At 41.0% G+C, this 18,457-nt stretch overlaps 2 protein-coding genes across 4 annotated transcripts; one reads left to right on the forward strand and one right to left on the reverse strand.

Annotated features, from left to right (window-relative positions):
• Positions 1–174: 174 nt before the first annotated feature.
• On the reverse strand, positions 175–7,629 carry foxo4 (forkhead box O4). The gene is given in 4 exon segments (XM_014199631.2): positions 175–3,265; positions 3,489–3,988; positions 3,990–4,946; positions 5,170–7,629. Coding segments are annotated over 3 exon segments (1,860 nt in total). The 5' UTR covers positions 5,602–7,629; the 3' UTR covers positions 175–3,265; positions 3,489–3,517.
• A 903-nt stretch (positions 7,630–8,532) lies between these two features.
• Positions 8,533–17,127, forward strand: LOC106604705 (sorting nexin-12). 3 transcript variants are annotated; one of them, XM_014199634.2, is made up of 6 exons: positions 8,545–8,851; positions 9,992–10,087; positions 10,215–10,339; positions 10,497–10,587; positions 14,409–14,419; positions 15,541–17,127. In XM_014199634.2, the coding sequence occupies exons 1-5, from the start codon at positions 8,687–8,689 to the stop codon at positions 14,412–14,414; spliced, it is 483 nt and encodes a 160-aa protein (XP_014055109.1). In that variant the 5' UTR covers positions 8,545–8,686; the 3' UTR covers positions 14,415–14,419; positions 15,541–17,127. The 3 variants fall into 3 exon arrangements, with proteins under 3 accessions (XP_014055107.1, XP_014055109.1, XP_014055108.1); XM_014199633.2 differs by having other exon boundaries at positions 8,549–8,851; positions 15,538–17,127; XM_014199632.2 differs by lacking the exon at positions 14,409–14,419 and having other exon boundaries at positions 8,533–8,851; positions 15,538–17,127.
• The last annotated feature ends 1,330 nt before the right edge of the window (positions 17,128–18,457 follow it).

Consider the following 18,457-nt stretch of genomic DNA (forward strand, 5'->3'; position numbering starts at 1 on the left):
CTAAGATGCATAAGCAGAAGACATGTCTCACAGACCTGGCCGATAATGGTAACAATAGTATGACCCTGTGGAATCCATCACAGCAACCAAGTTGATTTGTTGTACATCAATGGGACCAGTAAATTAATTGCCCTTTTCTTACATTTCATACATCATTACTAAAATACCTCAAACTACACGGTATTCACTTTAATTTCAAAACTATTTTTAAGTGACAACGTTTGGGGATCACAATACAGAAAAATAAAAGGTTTGTTTCTTGAAAGATGCACTATGCTGAAATCGCACCGCCATTTTCTGGTTGCTAAAATTCTAATAGCTTGCCTAATTTCTGTTTATGTGACAAAACAATCACGCATAGTGTAGAGAATTATTGTACCATCTAAACCACTGCGAAATATCATTTTCCATAACCAAAAATAATATTTTCAGATGGTGTACAAAATCGAAAGTAAAAGACAAAAACGAAACTTAAAATCGGGAAGCATAGAAATAGTGCACATAGAACAGATCTACCGCTTCTTAGACTTGCTTACAATGACGACAATTTTGTCAGGTCGCCCAAAAAGTTACATATTTCAGCTTTAACTAATCACTACCTCACTCAAAATATCCTTGTGCTGCATACAAATGATTCAAGGCCCTGAAATAATCTAAATATGCACCCATTGCATTATGGCCCTCTTAGGGTATGTCATAAATGACAACTAGCACCAGTCAATAGAAAAATCTGTGAGAAAAAGAGTGCTTTATACAAATGAAAAGCTAAAGTATTCACATGGTTACAGTGAAATTATTAATAATGGATGTCAAAACTCCATCTAGGATGCATTTCAGATGAAAAACTGGTCAACACAAAAAAACATTTACAATAAATGAAACCTTTTCTTCTGTCGTGATCAAGTATTTAAATACAAACTTCCTCCTAACACAAAACTCATCATCAAAAGGAAAAAAAAACATGAAAAATGACATGGTGCATCTTGCTATTGAATAACATGCTATAGTGTTCAATATTGGCAGTTTTAACAACCTCGAACAAGCCTATTGTTATGATATACATGACTAAAGATCTCTTGTTTATTTCCATCTTAGAAAGTAAAATTATAATTTATATTTTTAAGTGTTAAATTGAAAGTGGTATGAATCAAAGACCCTTGTGTCAAGGATGCCTCACGATCAAGAAAATGGCAAAACACGAGGGGCTGTTGGTTTCCAGTCTTGTATTTTAACATAGAAATTCACCTAAAATAAATGTAATTCTGATGATTATCTGATTACTCCCTTAAGGAAGATGTTTCCATTATTATTTTTGAATGACCCTGAGATTTAATCGCTGTATCATTTGAGATGTGAATTCAGCACCACTGCTGTAAGCAAAATGTCCTCCATTGTGTAAATAACATGTGCAGGTTTTTACTTGATTATTGTGAAATTTAAATCCAAGTCAAATTAACTAAGTGGCAAATCAATTTGGAAAATCAAGTTATACTGGTATATCCACGCATGCACGTCACCTCAACTCACCTGCCGTGTCATTTGTTAAAAAGCCAGATTTATTTGATTTCTTTTTTGCTTTGGCTCCACTTGCGAAGCTTATCTACACTAAAATATTTTTTGTCCCAGGCACCCCCTATCTGCCATGTAATTCTTAGTGTTCTTTTGGTTATGTATAAAATCTACATGCATCTCATCTTTTACAAAAATAAAATATATAGAAAATGACCGTTCAAAATTATCTGAAATAGTTTTTCTCCATAACATCTGATTAGTAATAGAAATATATTCATATATAACCACCATCTAAATTGTATATTAAACTAGTCAAATATTTTACTTCTCACATGTTGTATTAATTTCATTAAAAAAAGATGGTTAGTAATGTATAACAAAGTTATCAGTGAGAAAATATTCCCACATGAAACCCCAGTTTCCCTTACTTTAAGGGATAGAACATTGCAGGAAAACATTAAATGCAAAACCCTTCAAGAGGAGATCTTAACAATTTCCTTCAAGATTTCTTTTGAATTCTCCTGATTGATCTGCATAGCATGACATGTCTATTTACATAGCATGTATACAACCTTGCCTCTTTTCTTTGATGAAATGATTCAACCGAACTTGGTTTAGTCTCTTATTTTGCCATTAGAGTACAGGAGCCACATGACAGGAATACTCCCAAGTGCCTTGATACACAACCCAGATCCGCAAAACCTTCAAAGGGCCCTTAAAGCAGTGGAGGAAAACTGCTTTCAATGATATAACACTTGGTCAACCAAATAATTTGTTGGCAAATACAATTACCTTTGAATGCCCCCTGTAAAAAGCTCACAAATCACTTTTCTTCACATTGTTAGTGTAACTGCACATCAGGAAAATAAAAAACTCCAAAGTGTTTTCTACCCTGCTCTTTAGCACACACTGAGCAGAGTCATGAATGCCAAGCGGTAAATGCATATCACATACCCTGTACTGTTAAATTACTGAATTACCACTGACATAACTCGTAGTTACTTTGCAGCTCCGGTCTCGTCAATGAAAAAGAAGCACGTTTCGTACCACCAAGCAGCCAAATGTTAGACTACGTTTGGTCAACATGCGGAGTCCAATGTCAAATCATATATCCTCAACTTGGTCTCATCCAATGACTTAACGTCATCAGCCTTTGCTCGTGTCATCTTGAGGAAAGTACAGAGGAGTGTGTTGGAACTTCATTCCCTCCATAGATAAAGATGGAGCAGCTTCATTTCATGTCCAAGTTGGCGGTAATAGTTCACCACCTACAATTTATATGAAAACTGGCAATTTCTTCCTGTGTGCACTGTCCATTTCACCTTCAATATCAAAGACATCAAAGAAGTGTACCATATCAATCCTAAAACTACTTTGGTATAGTAATAATATTAATTGTGATATTAACTTAGAGTTGTTAGTTGTGCTTCATCTTTTCACTCCAAATAAATTCTGTCATACCAAATAAATTCTGTCATACCAAATAAATTCTGTCATACTTTTCTCAAACACTCAAAAAAATACGGCAAAGTCCCCAAAGGTTGCAACCTGTTACTAGGGGGAGGGGCATGGATGGCCCGTGACATGGATGTCTGAGGTCTGGTTTCGTCAAAAGTACAAGCACAAAGGTTTAAAAAAATTGCTTCGGAATTGGATCTTCAGCCAATAGGGAGATGGGGATTAGGAATGAATGCACCAGGTGTGATCTTTGTTGTAGGTGTCGTTGAGTTTGTGTGTGATTGGGGATCCTTACCTGCAACAACAAGTAAAAGACAAAATGTTCAAATTGTAGTTCATGATGTTCTTGATTAATCTCCAGAACAAAGCAGGGGATACAGAAAGTGAGTGAGTGTGAGAGGGAAACAAGGGTAATCATGAAGAGGATAAAGAAAGTAATGGGTAAAGAAAAGGGTGGTTTAGTTGTAGAGTGCAAAACTACTGAGAGGTTAGAACATGAAAGTAAAATTTCAGCATACCTGGCTAACACTGCAAGGTTGCTGAAAAGTTAGCTGGGTACCCAGTTGTGTGCGGAGCTCTGCGTAGTTGCAGGGCCAGAGTAGCTTTGCCCACCCGGCATTATGGGGTCAAAGTTGAAATCAATGCCCTCTCCATCCATGAGGTCACTGTTGATGATGTAGTCCACGTCACAGTCCAAGTTCTCTGTGAACATCTCAATGTCCAAGTCGGTGGGCAAGCGGTCTTGACTTGGTAGGAAGGAGCTCGGCGTTCCGAACTGGCCCATCCCTGGCAGACCTCCTCCTATATTGGAGAGGCCCCCTCCGTGGTGAGGCCCCATACCTGGCAGCTGTGCATGCTGAGCTTTGAGGGCTGAGAGCTGTGGAGAGTCTTGGGCCATGCCTGACAGGATCATGCCCAGGCCCAGCTGAGAGTGCTGCTGTTGGAGCTGGGACTGCATCCTCATGGATGCCACAGTGTTTGTCTCAAGCCCCTTTCCCAGCAACAGCTGGTTTGGCTTGGGACCGCCCTCCCACCATGGGCCCCCCCATGCCCATCATCCCCACTCCACCAGGACTGGGCATAATGGGGTCCACCTGGGTCATCATGAAATCACTGGGAGGCGGGGAGTCCGAGGTGAGCAACGCCTCCAAGCTGGAGGGAACATGGGTGCCATAGAGACCAGTCCCACGGGAGCCAGGGCTGGGCATGGGGTTAAAGAGAGAGTTACCATAGTTTAAGGGTTTGGAGTTGTTATTGTTGCCACATTGTGTGCCTGAGGACTGTCCCCCAGTCTGGTTGGGGGCCTGGGAGAGGTTGGATGGCTGTAGCTGACGGAAGGAGGGGAACCCGGAGCCCCGGGGAAGCAGTGTTGAGGCAGACGGCAGAGGGGTGGGGGGAGCCGGTGGGGCTGTGCTGGGACTAGCCCCTCCCTGCTGCTCGGTCATCAGTGTCAGGCCATCGATCAGGTCCAGCTCCTCCATTAGTGTCTCAGTAAGGGTGGGGGGCAGGTTGCCCGTGGAGTAGCCCAGTAGACCTTCCTCAGGCAGGTCATCCTCATCCTCCTGGCCGGGGCCGATGGGGGACAGCCGGCCACTCAGGGTGCTGGCATTGGAGCTGGTGCGTGGACGGAAGCTGGTCCACATGTCAGGGTCGTCTAGGCTACCACGGGATGAGGGGCTGCCGCTGTTTACCCCCCATTTGGGGAACTGCTGGGAGGAGTTGGGACTGTCTGCGCCCCCGTCGCCTTCTCCCCCAGTGATCCCGCCCAGGCCTGCTGCTGCCTTCTTGGTCTGCTTGGCTCGCATCCGGCTTTTCAGCAGTTTGCTGCTGTTGTCCATGGAGGCAGCACGGCGACGGGGGGCTTTCCCAGTCTTGCCCCCCTCTGGGTTGAGCATCCACCAAGAACTCTTGCCTGTGGACTCATTGTGAACTCTCAGGAACTTGTTGTGGAGTGATAAGTTGTGGCGAATTGAATTCTGAGTTAGAGGAAAAGGGGGACAAGAAAAGAGTTTTAAGATTGGTGCCTTGTTAAATTTTCGGAAAACATTCAACTTGGTTTGACGATAGATTTCAAGCAATTACTTCCATTATTCACAAATTAATGCAGTGTAATAATGTATCATGTGTTCACAGCAAATGGGCTGTATAACATGGTTCTAACAATGTGAATAACAATAATGATGAGCATGTTTTTTTTACCTTCCACCCTGCTGAGCTGTTGCTATCTCCTTTATCTTTGAAGTAAGGCACAGTTTTCACCATCCAGTCATATATCTGTGCCAAGGTTAGACGCTTCTCTGGAGAGTTCTCTATAGCCTGACTAATCAGGTCCGCGTAAGACTGGTTCCCCCATGCATTGCGCCGGGATGATCCCTTTCGGGGTGTGGCTCCACCTACTCCGGCTACGACTCCTCCCTCTGTGACCACAACTTTCTCAGGCTCGGATATGATTTGCTGTTGCTCCTGCTTATCGTCGTCGGCGGGCGGGGTTCCAGCAGAAGATTCAGGGCCGTCCGCCCCCTCCGGTTTGACAGCTGAGATGTCGGGTCTGGGGAGCGGCCATGTGCACGACCTAGGTCTGCTTTGCGGCTCAAAATCTGGGTCAATCGTGGGTACCGTCGAACCCTCCATTGTAAGGTTTTGTTTGCTACAACTATCCTAAATGTAGACAACTAAGAGATAATACTTAAAATAAAATCGTCAAGATAAATAATAGTGAGACTGAAATATTGAAACAAAATGTTTTTAAAAAAAAATCAAAATAACAATATTGTACTTTTGTAGAGTCGCAGGCAGCCTAGTGGTGAAGAGCGTTGGGCAAGTAACTGAAGGCTTGAATCCCTGAGACGACTATGTGAATCTGTTGATGTGCCCTTGAGCAAGGCACTTAACCCTAGTTGCTCCTCTAAACCGCTCTGGATAAGTGCTTCTGCTAAATGACTAATGTAAAATGTAATCTGGGGACACGTATTTGTAATAGGCACACCAATGTAGGCCTATTCTTATCTAAGAAGGGGTCTATGTTCAAAATTAGACTATATCGTCTAATGTAATTATTGTATAACCAAAAGTTCTATATAAACTTCAACTATCTACACAAAAACGCTATGTTCCATTCTCTATTAAGAGGACTAGTAGAAGAGAGAAACAATAATCTGGATACACCAGTATAGCGTTGTTAATCCTGAGATTGGAGATTAGGGGACCCAAATAATCCCTTTAATAGTAACTATCATAAACCTTCCGATTTACATAAAGCAGAGGAGGGCTGGGATGACGGTTCCTTTGTTTGTATAAAAGAACAAAGAGAACTCTGGGAGGAATGCACACCAAAACATCTGGATTGCAATCAGAGACCAATGCAATTTATGGCCCACATAACGTGTTACTCTGGGGTATATACTTAAAATATATATATAAACGTTTGTCTCGGTTTAGTTTTGGTAGTTTGTTGTGGAAAATGTAAATATATTCGATGTTTATGAAGGTAAAAGTAAAGTAACGTTAGCTATAAAATTATTGCTCTCACAACACTATAAATTGAACTGACTTATTTCGCGTCTTGCTTTTAGCTTTAACATAAAAGTCGCCCTCAAACACATATACTTTGCAAATAACCCACAAATGAGGATTACCACAGTGGGTCACTGTTACAAAAGAGCCGACTAGGTTTACGGTGCCTCCGTCTGCACTTGTAAACAACGTGCTGTCTCGCTCCTTCGCACGTAGAAATAACCTCCCGCTTCAATAGAATACTGGAGTTGATATAATATTCGTTTGAACATTGATATCCAAATTCAAAGCAATTTAGTAAACAACAACTTTTTGATTTCAACACACATCTAACTGTCACTGCTCCCCGTGAAACAATATTACTTAGAGTGAACACAAAAATCTGGATTCATGGAGCTTGCGATAAAATAGTCAATGTTTCAAGTAAAAAATCTGCCATATTTGATTATCTAAGCAATGACACGTTTACTTCTGATGTCAAAACAGTAATGTTATTCTGGCTGTCTTTGGCTACAGTATTATCTAAGTAATTTTAGTCGACTGACAAAAATAAAATGTTGAGCGCAAAACCTTACTGAACAGTTTGAGCATGGTGGTCTGTAAAACAAAATTAGAAGAAACAAATGGATCAATGGACCGTGGTTTTCTGATTCAAGTTTTCACGCTCCTCCACATTGCGGGCAAGCGCGTGTCACCATCTGCCATGTTTCTTGACACGCAGCAGCACACGATGCTCGCGCGAGCACAAACCTTAAGAATGTGCCTAAAATTGGATCAGTCCGCGTCTTGTGGCCAATTTAAAGCACGGTTCGTAATCCACGGTTTCTTGGAGTTTAGGTTCTCCCACCTCGGCTCGACTCAACACAGCAAACGTAGTTTTTAAAATAGCGTGATAGCCACTTAACGTTAGCTGCTGGCTAACTCCAGTTATTTCGGAGTTTAAAATCCTTTCAAAAGTCGGAAAAAAGGCTTCAGTACCTTCCTTTTGAATTCTCCCCCTTTCAATTGTTAGTTTTGCTTGACTTGTGGCTATTCTGGATGTCCAAACACTCATTCATCGTATATCTTTTTTTGTTTAGTTTTGACTCGAGGCGAAGACTCCCTTCTGACGTCTGTTTACCACTGCCAGAAAACCTGTACTGCGCTTGCGTCGTGAGGACTGCTGGGAAATGCAGTCAGTCATGTGACTTCTAAAAGCACGAATGTAAACAACGAACGGCTGTCGAGCTAAAAGAGCTAAATCAGGATTGTGTAACATTTCCTAAAGTGTACACACACCACCTACACACCTAAACCAAAGCTGGAAGGTTACCCGACAGTGGTCAATCAGATTTCAATTGCCCAAGTAGCTCAGACTTCTAGGCTACAGATCTATTCAGCTCCAATCTAGTTTTGAGGCACATGCATCCCTCTTTCATTTGACACTCAAACTTTCACCAATAGTCCCAGTCTGTCGGTATACTGTCATAAAAAAAGTAGGTCGTAGTCAGGTTACTTTAAAATTGCCATTGTTGTACAGTGACATTCAAAAATAATGATTTATGTCCAGAAAGATCTGTGAAGAAGATTCATTTCAGTATGATATATATTTTTTTCAAGAATATCGGTACCAACCTAGAAAAGCATAGGAATGCTCGATGTGTTCTATGCAACACGTTTCATTTGAATTTTTAAGATCGGCCTAAATCAGCATGGTACGGTGTGTTTATTTAAACAATAATCTGACGGTGTGCACAAGAACTACAATTCCCAGTGTATTTTAGAGTATAACTTTGTTTGGGGAGTGTTTGGCGAATGCAGTGCGTGATGTAAGCATAATAATAATAATATACAGTAGAGCTAGACCTATGTACAGCAAAATATACATCTGGTCTGATTTAAACTCCTATAAGTCTTTATTTTGGAAACAATGATGTATTTCTTTTACAATAGAATAGGCCGTCCTGTAAATTTGTAAGACTTTAAAATGATAAACAGTTGTTCTCTTCATTGATAATATTTGAATCACATTTTGTCAGTATGATTATTGTTTTACACTCGTTTAATTTTGGCACAATTGTTTCACTCTCTTCTGCAATTGGTCAAAGTAAACGCCGGTAAATACTTGGGGAAAGAGGAATGCGTTTCCTCTGTTTCGATTGGCTGCGGGACAAGAACCTTCGCAATTGTATCTTCTCGAGATCAGCCGCAGCTGAAGCCGAACATGTCGGATCCCACTGTTGCAGATACTCGCCGATTAAACTCTAAACCACAGGATCTCACAGATGCGTATGGCCCCCCAAGCAATTTTCTTGAAATCGACGTTTATGACCCACAAACAATTGGAGTTGGCCGGAACAGATTCACCACCTATGAAGTGCGAATGCGGGTGAGTGTTCTAGGTTTGTACTAGCTTGCAGTATTGAAATCGGGGCCGGTGATTTTGGCAGGGCCTAGTTTAGGACGCTAGTATGATGAGGGAACATGGGTGGGACGGTTTTTCAAGAGACTGGACTTTTTGCTGTTCAAACGCTTAGTCTTTCACTTCTTTGTCATTTGATATAATCGTTATATACAAATTCCTGATGCAGTCGTTGCTAAGATGGCTACCACCAACATCAAATAGCCAGTATGTGAAAGAACTGTGTTAGTTTGGTAGCAGTGTTTCTGCCAGATAACATAATGACTAGCATGGGCTATAGCTCTTTTATTAAACTCTGTTGATTTCTGTAGGATGTATAGGCTTTTTCTCCAACCCAGAATAAAAGCCTGCACACCCTTGGAATCCCCAGGACCAAGATTGGAGAATACTGGGACAGCTAACACTGTAGTTATGAGAGAGGCAACCAGCCACTAGGGTGTTAAACCTTCATGGTATTAGAAAGATCTGTTTGTACATAGGCTAGTCTCTTAAATCCCAGATCTAGGGCATGCTGAACAGAGACTACATGTGCTGAGGGATAGACACAAATTGCACAGTGTGTACTGGGCTCCCGAGTGGCACAGCGGCACTGCATCTCAGTGCTTGAGGCGTCACTACAGACACCCTGGTTCGAATCCAGGCTGTATCACAGCCGGCCATGATTGGGAGTCCCATAGGGCGGCGCGCAATTGGCCCAGCGTCGTCCGGGTTTGGCCGGTGTAGGTCAATGGCACATGTGACTTATAATAGTCATTGTAAATAAGAATTTGTTCATAACTGACTTGCCTAGTCAAATAAAACACTTACTTACTACTACAAATCTCAACATATTAATGCAACAATCTCTCTGCGTTTCCCTACTCTAAAGATGTGGTTGCATTATAAACCATACATTATCACTAGACACAGTGTCACAAAACTGAACAGTGGTTTTCACAGATTCAGAGACAAGATGCTGATCAAATGATTCATCAGTGAAGGGTTCTGGTGTAAGCACTGATGTCTGACCATGTCACTGGACATGTGAATGCTGTACTGGAAATGCCACTCCTGGATTTCTGTCATTTAATGTAGTGATTTAATATACTTTTTTTTTTTTACATGCAGACAAATCTTCCCATCTTCAAACTTAAGGACTCTGTTGTGCGGAGAAGGTACAGTGATTTTGAGTGGCTGAAGAATGAGCTGGAGAGAGACAGTAAGGTAATTACACACTGCATAACGAATTGCTTCTATGTCGGACCAGTACAATACTAATCTAAACAGAAATGTTTAATACATTAAAGTTTGTATGTGACTAAGTTATTGATAAGTTGTGTGCTTTCTAAAGATTGTGGTGCCCCCTCTCCCTGGGAAAGCTTTAAAAAGGCAGCTGCCCTTCCGAGGAGATGAGGGTATCTTTGAGGAGTCCTTCATTGAGGAGCGGAGGGTAGGCTTGGAGCAGTTCATCAACAGGTGTGTATCGTTTCTGTCTGTAGTATTTCTCTCTCTATGGCTGTCTCCATTTCAGTTCATTATCAAATTAACTCCCAGCCATCTGCCTTTGACTCCACTAATAATCAATTATGATTGCTATTTAACTGAAACCTGCTACTCTCTCCTCTATCACCAGACTTGCAGGTCATCCCCTGGCCCAGAATGAGCGCTGTCTCCACATGTTCCTTCAGGATGAGTCCATTGACCGGAACTATGTTCCTGGAAAAGTACGCAAGTAGGATGGGCATGGTTGGGGTTCCGACTGGGTGTGGTGAAGAGGCTGGTGGGATGGGCTGGCTGATCCTTAGCAGTTTCTATCTGTCTCTCCCGGCAAGGGAATAGCATTTTATTTTTACATTAAATAATATAAATACTGTGTGTATATCTATGTACAGTGCATTCGGAAAGTATTCAGACCCCTTGACTTTTCCCCAAATGTTGTTACGTTACAGCCTTATTCTAAAATGGATTACATTTTTTAAAAACATCATTGATCTACACACAATAGCCCATGATGACAAAGCGAAAACAGGTTTTTAGACATTTTTGCAAATGTATAAAAAAATACATATACCTTATTCACATAGGTGTTCAGACTCTTTGCTTTGAGATTTGAAATTGAGCTCCGGTGCATCCTCTTTCCATTGATCATCCTTGAGATGTTTCTACAACTTCATTGGTGTCCACCTGTGTTAAATTCATTGATTGGACATGATTTGGAAAGGCACACACCTGTCTATATAAGGTCCCACAGTTGGCAGTGCATGTCAGAGCAAAAAACAAGCCATGAGGTCAAAGGAATTGTCCGTAGAGCTCTGAGACAGGATTGTGTCAAGGCACAGATCTGGGGAAGGGTACCAAAAAATGTCTGCAGCATTAAAGGTCCCCAAGAACAGTGCCCTGCATCATTTTTAAATGGAAGAAGTTTGGAACCACCAAGACTCTTTGTAGAGCTGGCCGCCCAGCCAAACTGAGAAATCGGGGGAGATGGGCCTTGGTCAGGGAGGTTACCAAGAACCCGATGGTCACTGACAGAGCTCCAGATTTCCTCTGGAGAAGATCCTTCCAGAAGGACAACCATCTCTTCAGCTTTGGGACAAGTCTCAATGTCCTTGAGTGGCCCCGCCAGAGCCTGGACTTGAACCCGATCAAACCTCTGGAGAGGCCTGAAAATAGCTGTGCAGCGACGCTCCCCATCCAACCTGACAGATTTTGAGAGGATCTGCAGAGAAGAATGGAAGAAACTCCCCAAATACAAGTGTGCCAAGCTTGTAGTGTCATACCCAAGAAGACTTGAGGCTGTAATCGCTGCCAAAGGTGCATCAACAAAGTACTGAGTAAAGGGTCTGAATACTTATGTAAATGAGATTTGTTTATTTATAATAAATTAGCCAACATTTCCAAAAAACTCTTTTTGCTTTGTCATTATGGGGTATTGTGTGTAGATTGATGAGGGAAAAAACTATTTAATCAATTTTAGAATAAGGCTATAACGTAACAAAATGTGGAAAAAGTCAAGGGGTCTGAATACTTTCCAAATGCACTGTATATGTATTTACACTACAGTTCAAAAGTTTTGGGTCACTTAGAAATGTCCTTGTTTTTGAAAGAAAAGCAAAAAAAAATTGTCCCTTGAAATAACATCAAATTGGTCAGAAATATTGTGTAGACATTGTTAATGTTGTAAATGTCTATTGTTGCTGGAAACGGCAGATTTTTAATGCAACATCTACATAGACGTACAGAGGCCCATTATCAGCAACCATCATTCCTGTGTTCAAATGGCATGTTATGTTAGCTAATACAAGTTTATAATTTTAAAAGTCTAATTGATCATTAGAAAACCCTTTTGCAATTGTGTTAGGACAGCTGAAAACTGTTCTGATTTAAAGAAGAAATAAAACTGTCCTTCTTTAGACTAGTTGAGTATCTGGAGCATCAGCATTTAGTTCGATTACAGGCTCAAAATGGGCGGAAACAAGACCTTTCTTCTGAAACTCGTCAGTCTATTCTTGTTCTGAGAAATGAAGGCTGTTCCATGTGAGAAATTGCCAAGAAACTGAAGATCTCATACAACGCTGTGTACTACTCCCTTCACAGAACAGTGCAAACTGGCTCTAACCAGAATAGAAAGAGGAGTGGGGGGCCCCGGTGCACAACTGAGCAAGAGGACAAGTACATTAGTGTCTAGTTTGAGAAACAGACGCCTCACAAGTCCTCAACTGGCAGCTTCGTTAAATAGTACCCACAAAACAGCAGTCACAACGTCAACCGTGAACTGCATTGTTGGTTATGGGCTCGTAAGTAAGCATTTTACTGTAAGGTCTACACCTGTTGCATTCGGTACATGTGACTTATAATATTTCATTTAAAAAGGCGACTCCTGGATGCTGGCCTTCTAGGCGGGGTTGCAAAGAAAAAGCCATATCTCAGACTGGCCAATAAAAAGAAAAGATTAAGATGGACAAAAGAACATAGACAGTGGACAGAGGAAGATTGGAAAAAAGTGTTATGGACAGACAAATCTAAGTTTGAGGTGTTCGGATCACAAATAAGAACATTTGTGAGACGCAGAAAAAATTAAAAGATGCTGAAGGAGTGCTTGACGTCATCTGTCAAGCATGGTGGAGGCAATGTGATGGTCTGGGGGTGCTTCGGTAGTGGTAAATTGGGAGATTTGTACATGGTAAAAGGGATCTATTTAATGCCATGCCATACCCTGTGGACGGCGCTTAATTGGAGCCAATTTCCTCCTACAACAGCACAATGACCCAAAGCACAGCTCCAAACTATGCAATAACTTTTTCGGGAAGAAGCAGTCAGCTGGTATTCTGTCTATCATGGAGTGGTCAGCACAGTCACCAGATCTCAACCTTATTGAGCAGTTGTGGGAGCAGCTTGACCGTATGGTACATAAGAAGTGCCCATCAAGCCAATCCAACTTGTGGGAGGTGCTTCAGGAAGCATGGGGTGAAATCTCTTCAGATTACCTCCACAAATTGACAACTAGAATTCCAAAGGTATGCAAGGCTGTAATTGTGGCAAATTGAGAATTCTTTGACGAAAGCAAAGTTGGAAGGACACAATTATTATTTCAATTAAAAGTAATTATTTATAACCATGTCAACATCTTGACTATATTTCCTGTTCATTTTGCAACTCATTTCATGTATGTTTTCATGGAGAACAAGGACATTTCTAAGTGACCACAGACTTCTGAACGGTAGTATGTTTGTATATATATCTATACAAAAGTCTGTGGACACCTGCTTGTCGAACATCTCATTCCAAAATCATGGGCATTAATATGGAGTCGGTCCCCCCTTTGCTGCTATAACAGCCTCCACTCTTCAGGGAAGGCTTTCCACTAGATGTTGGAACATTGCTGCGGGGACTTGCTTCCATTCAGCCTCGAGCATTAGTGAGGTCGGGCACTGATGTTGGGCGATTAGGCCTGGCTCGCAGTTGGCCTTCTAATTCATCGCAAAGTTGTTCGATGGGGTTGAGGTCAGGGCTCTGTGCAGGCTAGTCAAATTCTTCCACACCGATCTCGACAAAACATTTCTGTATGGACCTCAGTTTGTGCACGGGGGCATTGTCATGCTGATTTTATACAGCAACGGGTGTGGCTGAAATAGCCGAATCCACTAATTTGAAGGGATGTCCACATACTTTTCTGTGTGAAATAAATAAATAAATAAATAAATATATATATATATATAAATAAAATGTGTGTGTAAACGCAAGTATGACCTCGGCTTTCAAGTCTTGACTTATATCAATATTTTATACATTTTGTGCTTACTTGAAGCATAATCGTGTGGAATGATAATTATGCATAACATGCATGCACGATATTTCTTGTGAAATGTGTGTGATTTGTTTCATCAATTTTAAATGTAAAAATTAAGCAATAATGTATTAGCAGTGGGATGAAGGGTTGTTCTGAAATGTCAGAGATTACATTTTGCAGTGAACGGTAGTACCTGAAATCACTGTTCTGTGTCACACGTTTTTGTGTCTTACAATGTCTTTCCCCTTTTCTTAGGTGTGAATAAGGTAAGGTTGTTTTTTATTCGTACTAATACCATTGTGATAATCCCCCCCGTCCCCGTCCCATAAAACAACAAAAAAACTCAGTTTTGGTGTAGCGGGTTACCAATGATGCATTCATGCATTTACACACAAGCGTCTGTCTTCGCTTCGCCTCTACTTTCTCAATCAGCACCTGTCCAACGTTCTCCTTTGTTCATTTTCTCCGAGTAAATGAAAGTGTAACTGTTGGCATGTTCTGGTTGCATGCATGGGGTAATCTTCACTATTCATCTTTAGTAGAGATAACTTAGTTACTTCCCCTTTTGACTCAAACCAGTCATGCAGGCTTTCAAGGGGGCACTAAGTGAGACCTGTAGGGCAATATCTAACATACTGTATATCATGCAGACTTTTTCATTGTTATGCTAACCATTGTTGGGATCTCACCCATATTGTTTTTTTAATGATAAATTACATGTAATTACATTGAAGTAGCAGTGTACATCAACTGCTCTCATCTCCAGCACCCTAAAGTCTGTGTCTGATTCAGTACACTGATACCGGTAACACAATTGCTCTATTTGTATTTTATCTTTAATTAGGCAAGTCGGTTAAGAACAAATTCTTATTCACAATGACAACCTACCCCAGCCAAACCCGGACGACGCTGGGACAATTGTGCACCGCACTATGGGACTCCCAATCACGGCCAGTTACAGCCTATGAATCACTGACTAGTTTTTCAATCGTGAAAAAAATAAAAAAAAAAAATAAGTATTGATTTCAAACGGCCAATGCTTCGTCATTAATGGGTCAAATGGAGCATACCCCTAAAATCAGATCACTTTTTATTTTTCTATGATAGATTGTTAACCCAGCCATAGCATTGTAGCCTAAAACTAACCTACACACACCGACCCTACTCATTTCCCCCCTCCCCCCCTCCAGTAGTTACTATGTTATAGAACATTACTGTTCAACAAGTAAAGCCTATGTCTACGTGCCTTTTTTTGTTTCGACTTTTTAAAGACTTGGTCTACATAAAGTTTAGCAAGGCTATAAAGGTGACTGTAGAAATGGCAACTAATGTTCAGATGCTAATGAGGCCATGAATTACCTGTGAATTGTTTTCCTTTCTATAGCAGCCCGGGGATGAAAAATGATGGTCTACTCAGCCCAGCCCCCCCCATCTCTACAACCCCTGGCTGTTTGGCTTCATCACTAGAGTTCACGTTGCCTCTTCCACAGGGGGCCTCCCCTCACATCCTCCTTAACAACTGCATCTGTGTTGGAACGCTCTGTAAATACAATGTACATATGTACATATCTTATTTGTAATCTATGTCTGGGGAAGCTGTCAGGATACTTACATGCAGAGCATTTAACTTGTAGCAGATGTTTGTGGGTGGAGAAGGCGAATTCATGAAACGAGTGAGTTGGTAAGCTACCTTGTGTAAACCTTTTTGAAACAAGAACATTTTCTATTTGACTTTAAGCTTAGTCAGCAAGACTAATGATTTAGTAATAGTTAACGACAAATTAGAAAATACTGCATTGTTTCAGTAACAGAAGTTTGCTTCCTAACTCATGAATTCTGCTTGGTGAAGTATAATTTGGTGTAAATTTCTCATGTGAAAATGACAACGGCTCTGAATACTTATTCCAGAGACCACGGTTTTTCTTAGTTATAGAGATTGATCTCTAGATTTTCAAAGGGAAACCTGGCCCACCTGACTCGCCAAACGCAAAGAAAACAATTATATTACGTTCCATTGAGATACTTTTTTTATTAATGTATATGTACTTGACAACTCATTAGTAAATCTTGATAGAGGAATGATTCCACACTAGAATTTTTATTTTTGCGAAGAATTATGATTGAGTATCTGGGGACAAATATTCATACAATCTCAATTGTCATCAAAGATTTCCATGGCACTTGCTGCAAAAGCAGGGATGCTAACCCCCATCTTCTTGGGAAAACTCCCAACCTAGCTTCTCACCACCATTGCCACATAAGCGTTCTAAACATCTCTTCTCTACTGCAACACTACTGTAGGTTGTTTTTGTTTTAACGTGTGAAATAAAGGTTGATCGATGGCAAAAAGAATGTCCAGCAGGATACATATTTTTACACTTGCTGATCCAGGGTTGTGTCTCAGACGGAAATGTATGCAGTGTTTAGGTGCAACTGTTCACTCTGATCTGTTGAATGTGTGGGGTGAGGCTGATTGTACAAAGATCGGCCCTCTCAATCTGATTGCCCTGCGGCCCTGACAATCACCCTTCACACCGCTGTTTATCCAACCAATCAGCGCTTGGATGCGAGAAGAAGCAAGTATTGTCTAATGTCTATACAGAATGATAGGGGCCTCTAGTGGCCAAAAGGATGTATTAGCATGGGCAGCGCCATTGAGGGCTTCCATCATTTTAATGTAGTCAATTGGGTGGGGCTTCCAACTTCATTTGCTGATCCCTCTTGGTAACCTTGCTGGAGTCATGTCCTACCGGGTCCTCAGGAGTGATCAGCCAATCGTGAAGAAGAACATTGACAACTTCAAAATGGAGATAGGCTCAATGGAACTGCCCATGCTGTGACAGAAGACACTAACAAAGATGAGTCCATCTATCTATGGTAATGATGGACTCCCACATGATGTTTTCCTATCTTAAGGTGTTGTTCATTCATTGAACCTAACCACACAACCATAAAGAACTATCTCTAATGGAAACAGCTGTGTCTGCGTGTGTGTGTGTGTGTTGGTGACAAGACAAGTGTTCAGTATGGGCCTGAACATTACCCGGACAGCACTATAGTGGGCAAACCAAAACCAATCAGCATTAAATGTACATGCACAGCCAACCGCTCAGACAAGCTCCAGCCAAACTTTTTTTTCATGGTCCTAGTTCTTGCTGGATTTAGCGAGCAGCAATTTTTTTTCACTGATGCAGCCGGACATTTTTGGTAATCAAGCAACAAAGACAGTCCCTGCTGCCCTGTAATTGTACTGTGCCTTCCTCGGACATCCTCGGCCTCACCTCAACAAAACTAATGGCTACTCGCCAAACATTTAATTGGGATTTTATATGTTCATGTGTATTTGCCCACCATTCAAATACATAAAGGCTGATTGCTGCTTAATGTTGTTTTTTATAAAAACGTTATTGGCCACAGTGTAAGGTTAGTTTATTAAACCATTGTGAAAATCTATCAACACTGGTTTTCTCATTTAACAAATTCTGTTATTATGGCTAATCTCAATTACCAATTTAGTGGAAATGACTTTCCCCATTTAGTAGTCTTTCAATTATCAAGACCTACCATTGGTCAAAAAGAGAAAAGGCAAGGAAGCGACCAGACTGGAGGGAAAGAGCCTAGCCCAATATGGCAGAGTTAAGATCTGATGTGATTGGTCAAAATACCAATTAGTGAAAAAAATATCAGAATTGGGTTTCCTGTGTAAATGCAACCTCTGACTAATTATTAAATTAATGAGACAAAGTCTAAAGACGTCTGCATACATAGGTTCGGTTTGCTCCTGGCGGAACTCAGCTAGGCGAATGTCTGTGCTTATACTCCCTAAAAACCTTAATTTGAAAAACAAGAAAAAAGCGGCAATATTATTGTTGTTTGTTCTTCTTGAGACACCGTAGCAACAAAATAGCCAGAAACACTTCCTCGAAATAGTCTGAATTAATCTAAAGTAAATCAAGAAATCTGTCATTCATTTTTACATTTTTGCTGAGGTCTTAGTCGAGAAATTTTACATCTACCTAAGATCTTTGGTGCAGTATTTCTTAAGTGAAATATGCATGAAAACTAGTCTCTCATTGAAGGACAACAAACACTTTATGTCCCAGTCTTATTGGGAGTAGAATTTATGACCAATCACCAATGAAGGGGTGTAGACTTCCACTACCGAACTCAACTTGCCTCAAGAAAAAATATGTGCACCAACAACGAAGACTAACATGAACAAAAATGTTGCCAAATTTTAACCGAATATATGCCAGAACTGTTTAGACTGGGACGCATATGGTAAGCTTAATGCTGCGTTCACG

This window comes from Salmo salar, chromosome ssa05 (genome assembly GCF_905237065.1).
Source record: "Salmo salar chromosome ssa05, Ssal_v3.1, whole genome shotgun sequence".
Lineage (NCBI taxonomy): Eukaryota > Metazoa > Chordata > Actinopteri > Salmoniformes > Salmonidae > Salmo > Salmo salar.

Coding starts and splice junctions, on each gene's coding strand:
- LOC106604705 (XM_014199632.2), top strand. CDS start 8,687: ATGTCGGATCCCACTGTTGCAGATACTCGCCGATTAAACTCTAAACCA. Junction 10,340..10,496: donor TTGGAGCAGTTCATCAACAG/GTGTGTATCGTT, acceptor CTCTATCACCAG/ACTTGCAGGTCATCCCCTGG. Junction 10,588..15,537: donor GGAACTATGTTCCTGGAAAA/GTACGCAAGTAG, acceptor TCCTTTCTATAG/CAGCCCGGGGATGAAAAATG.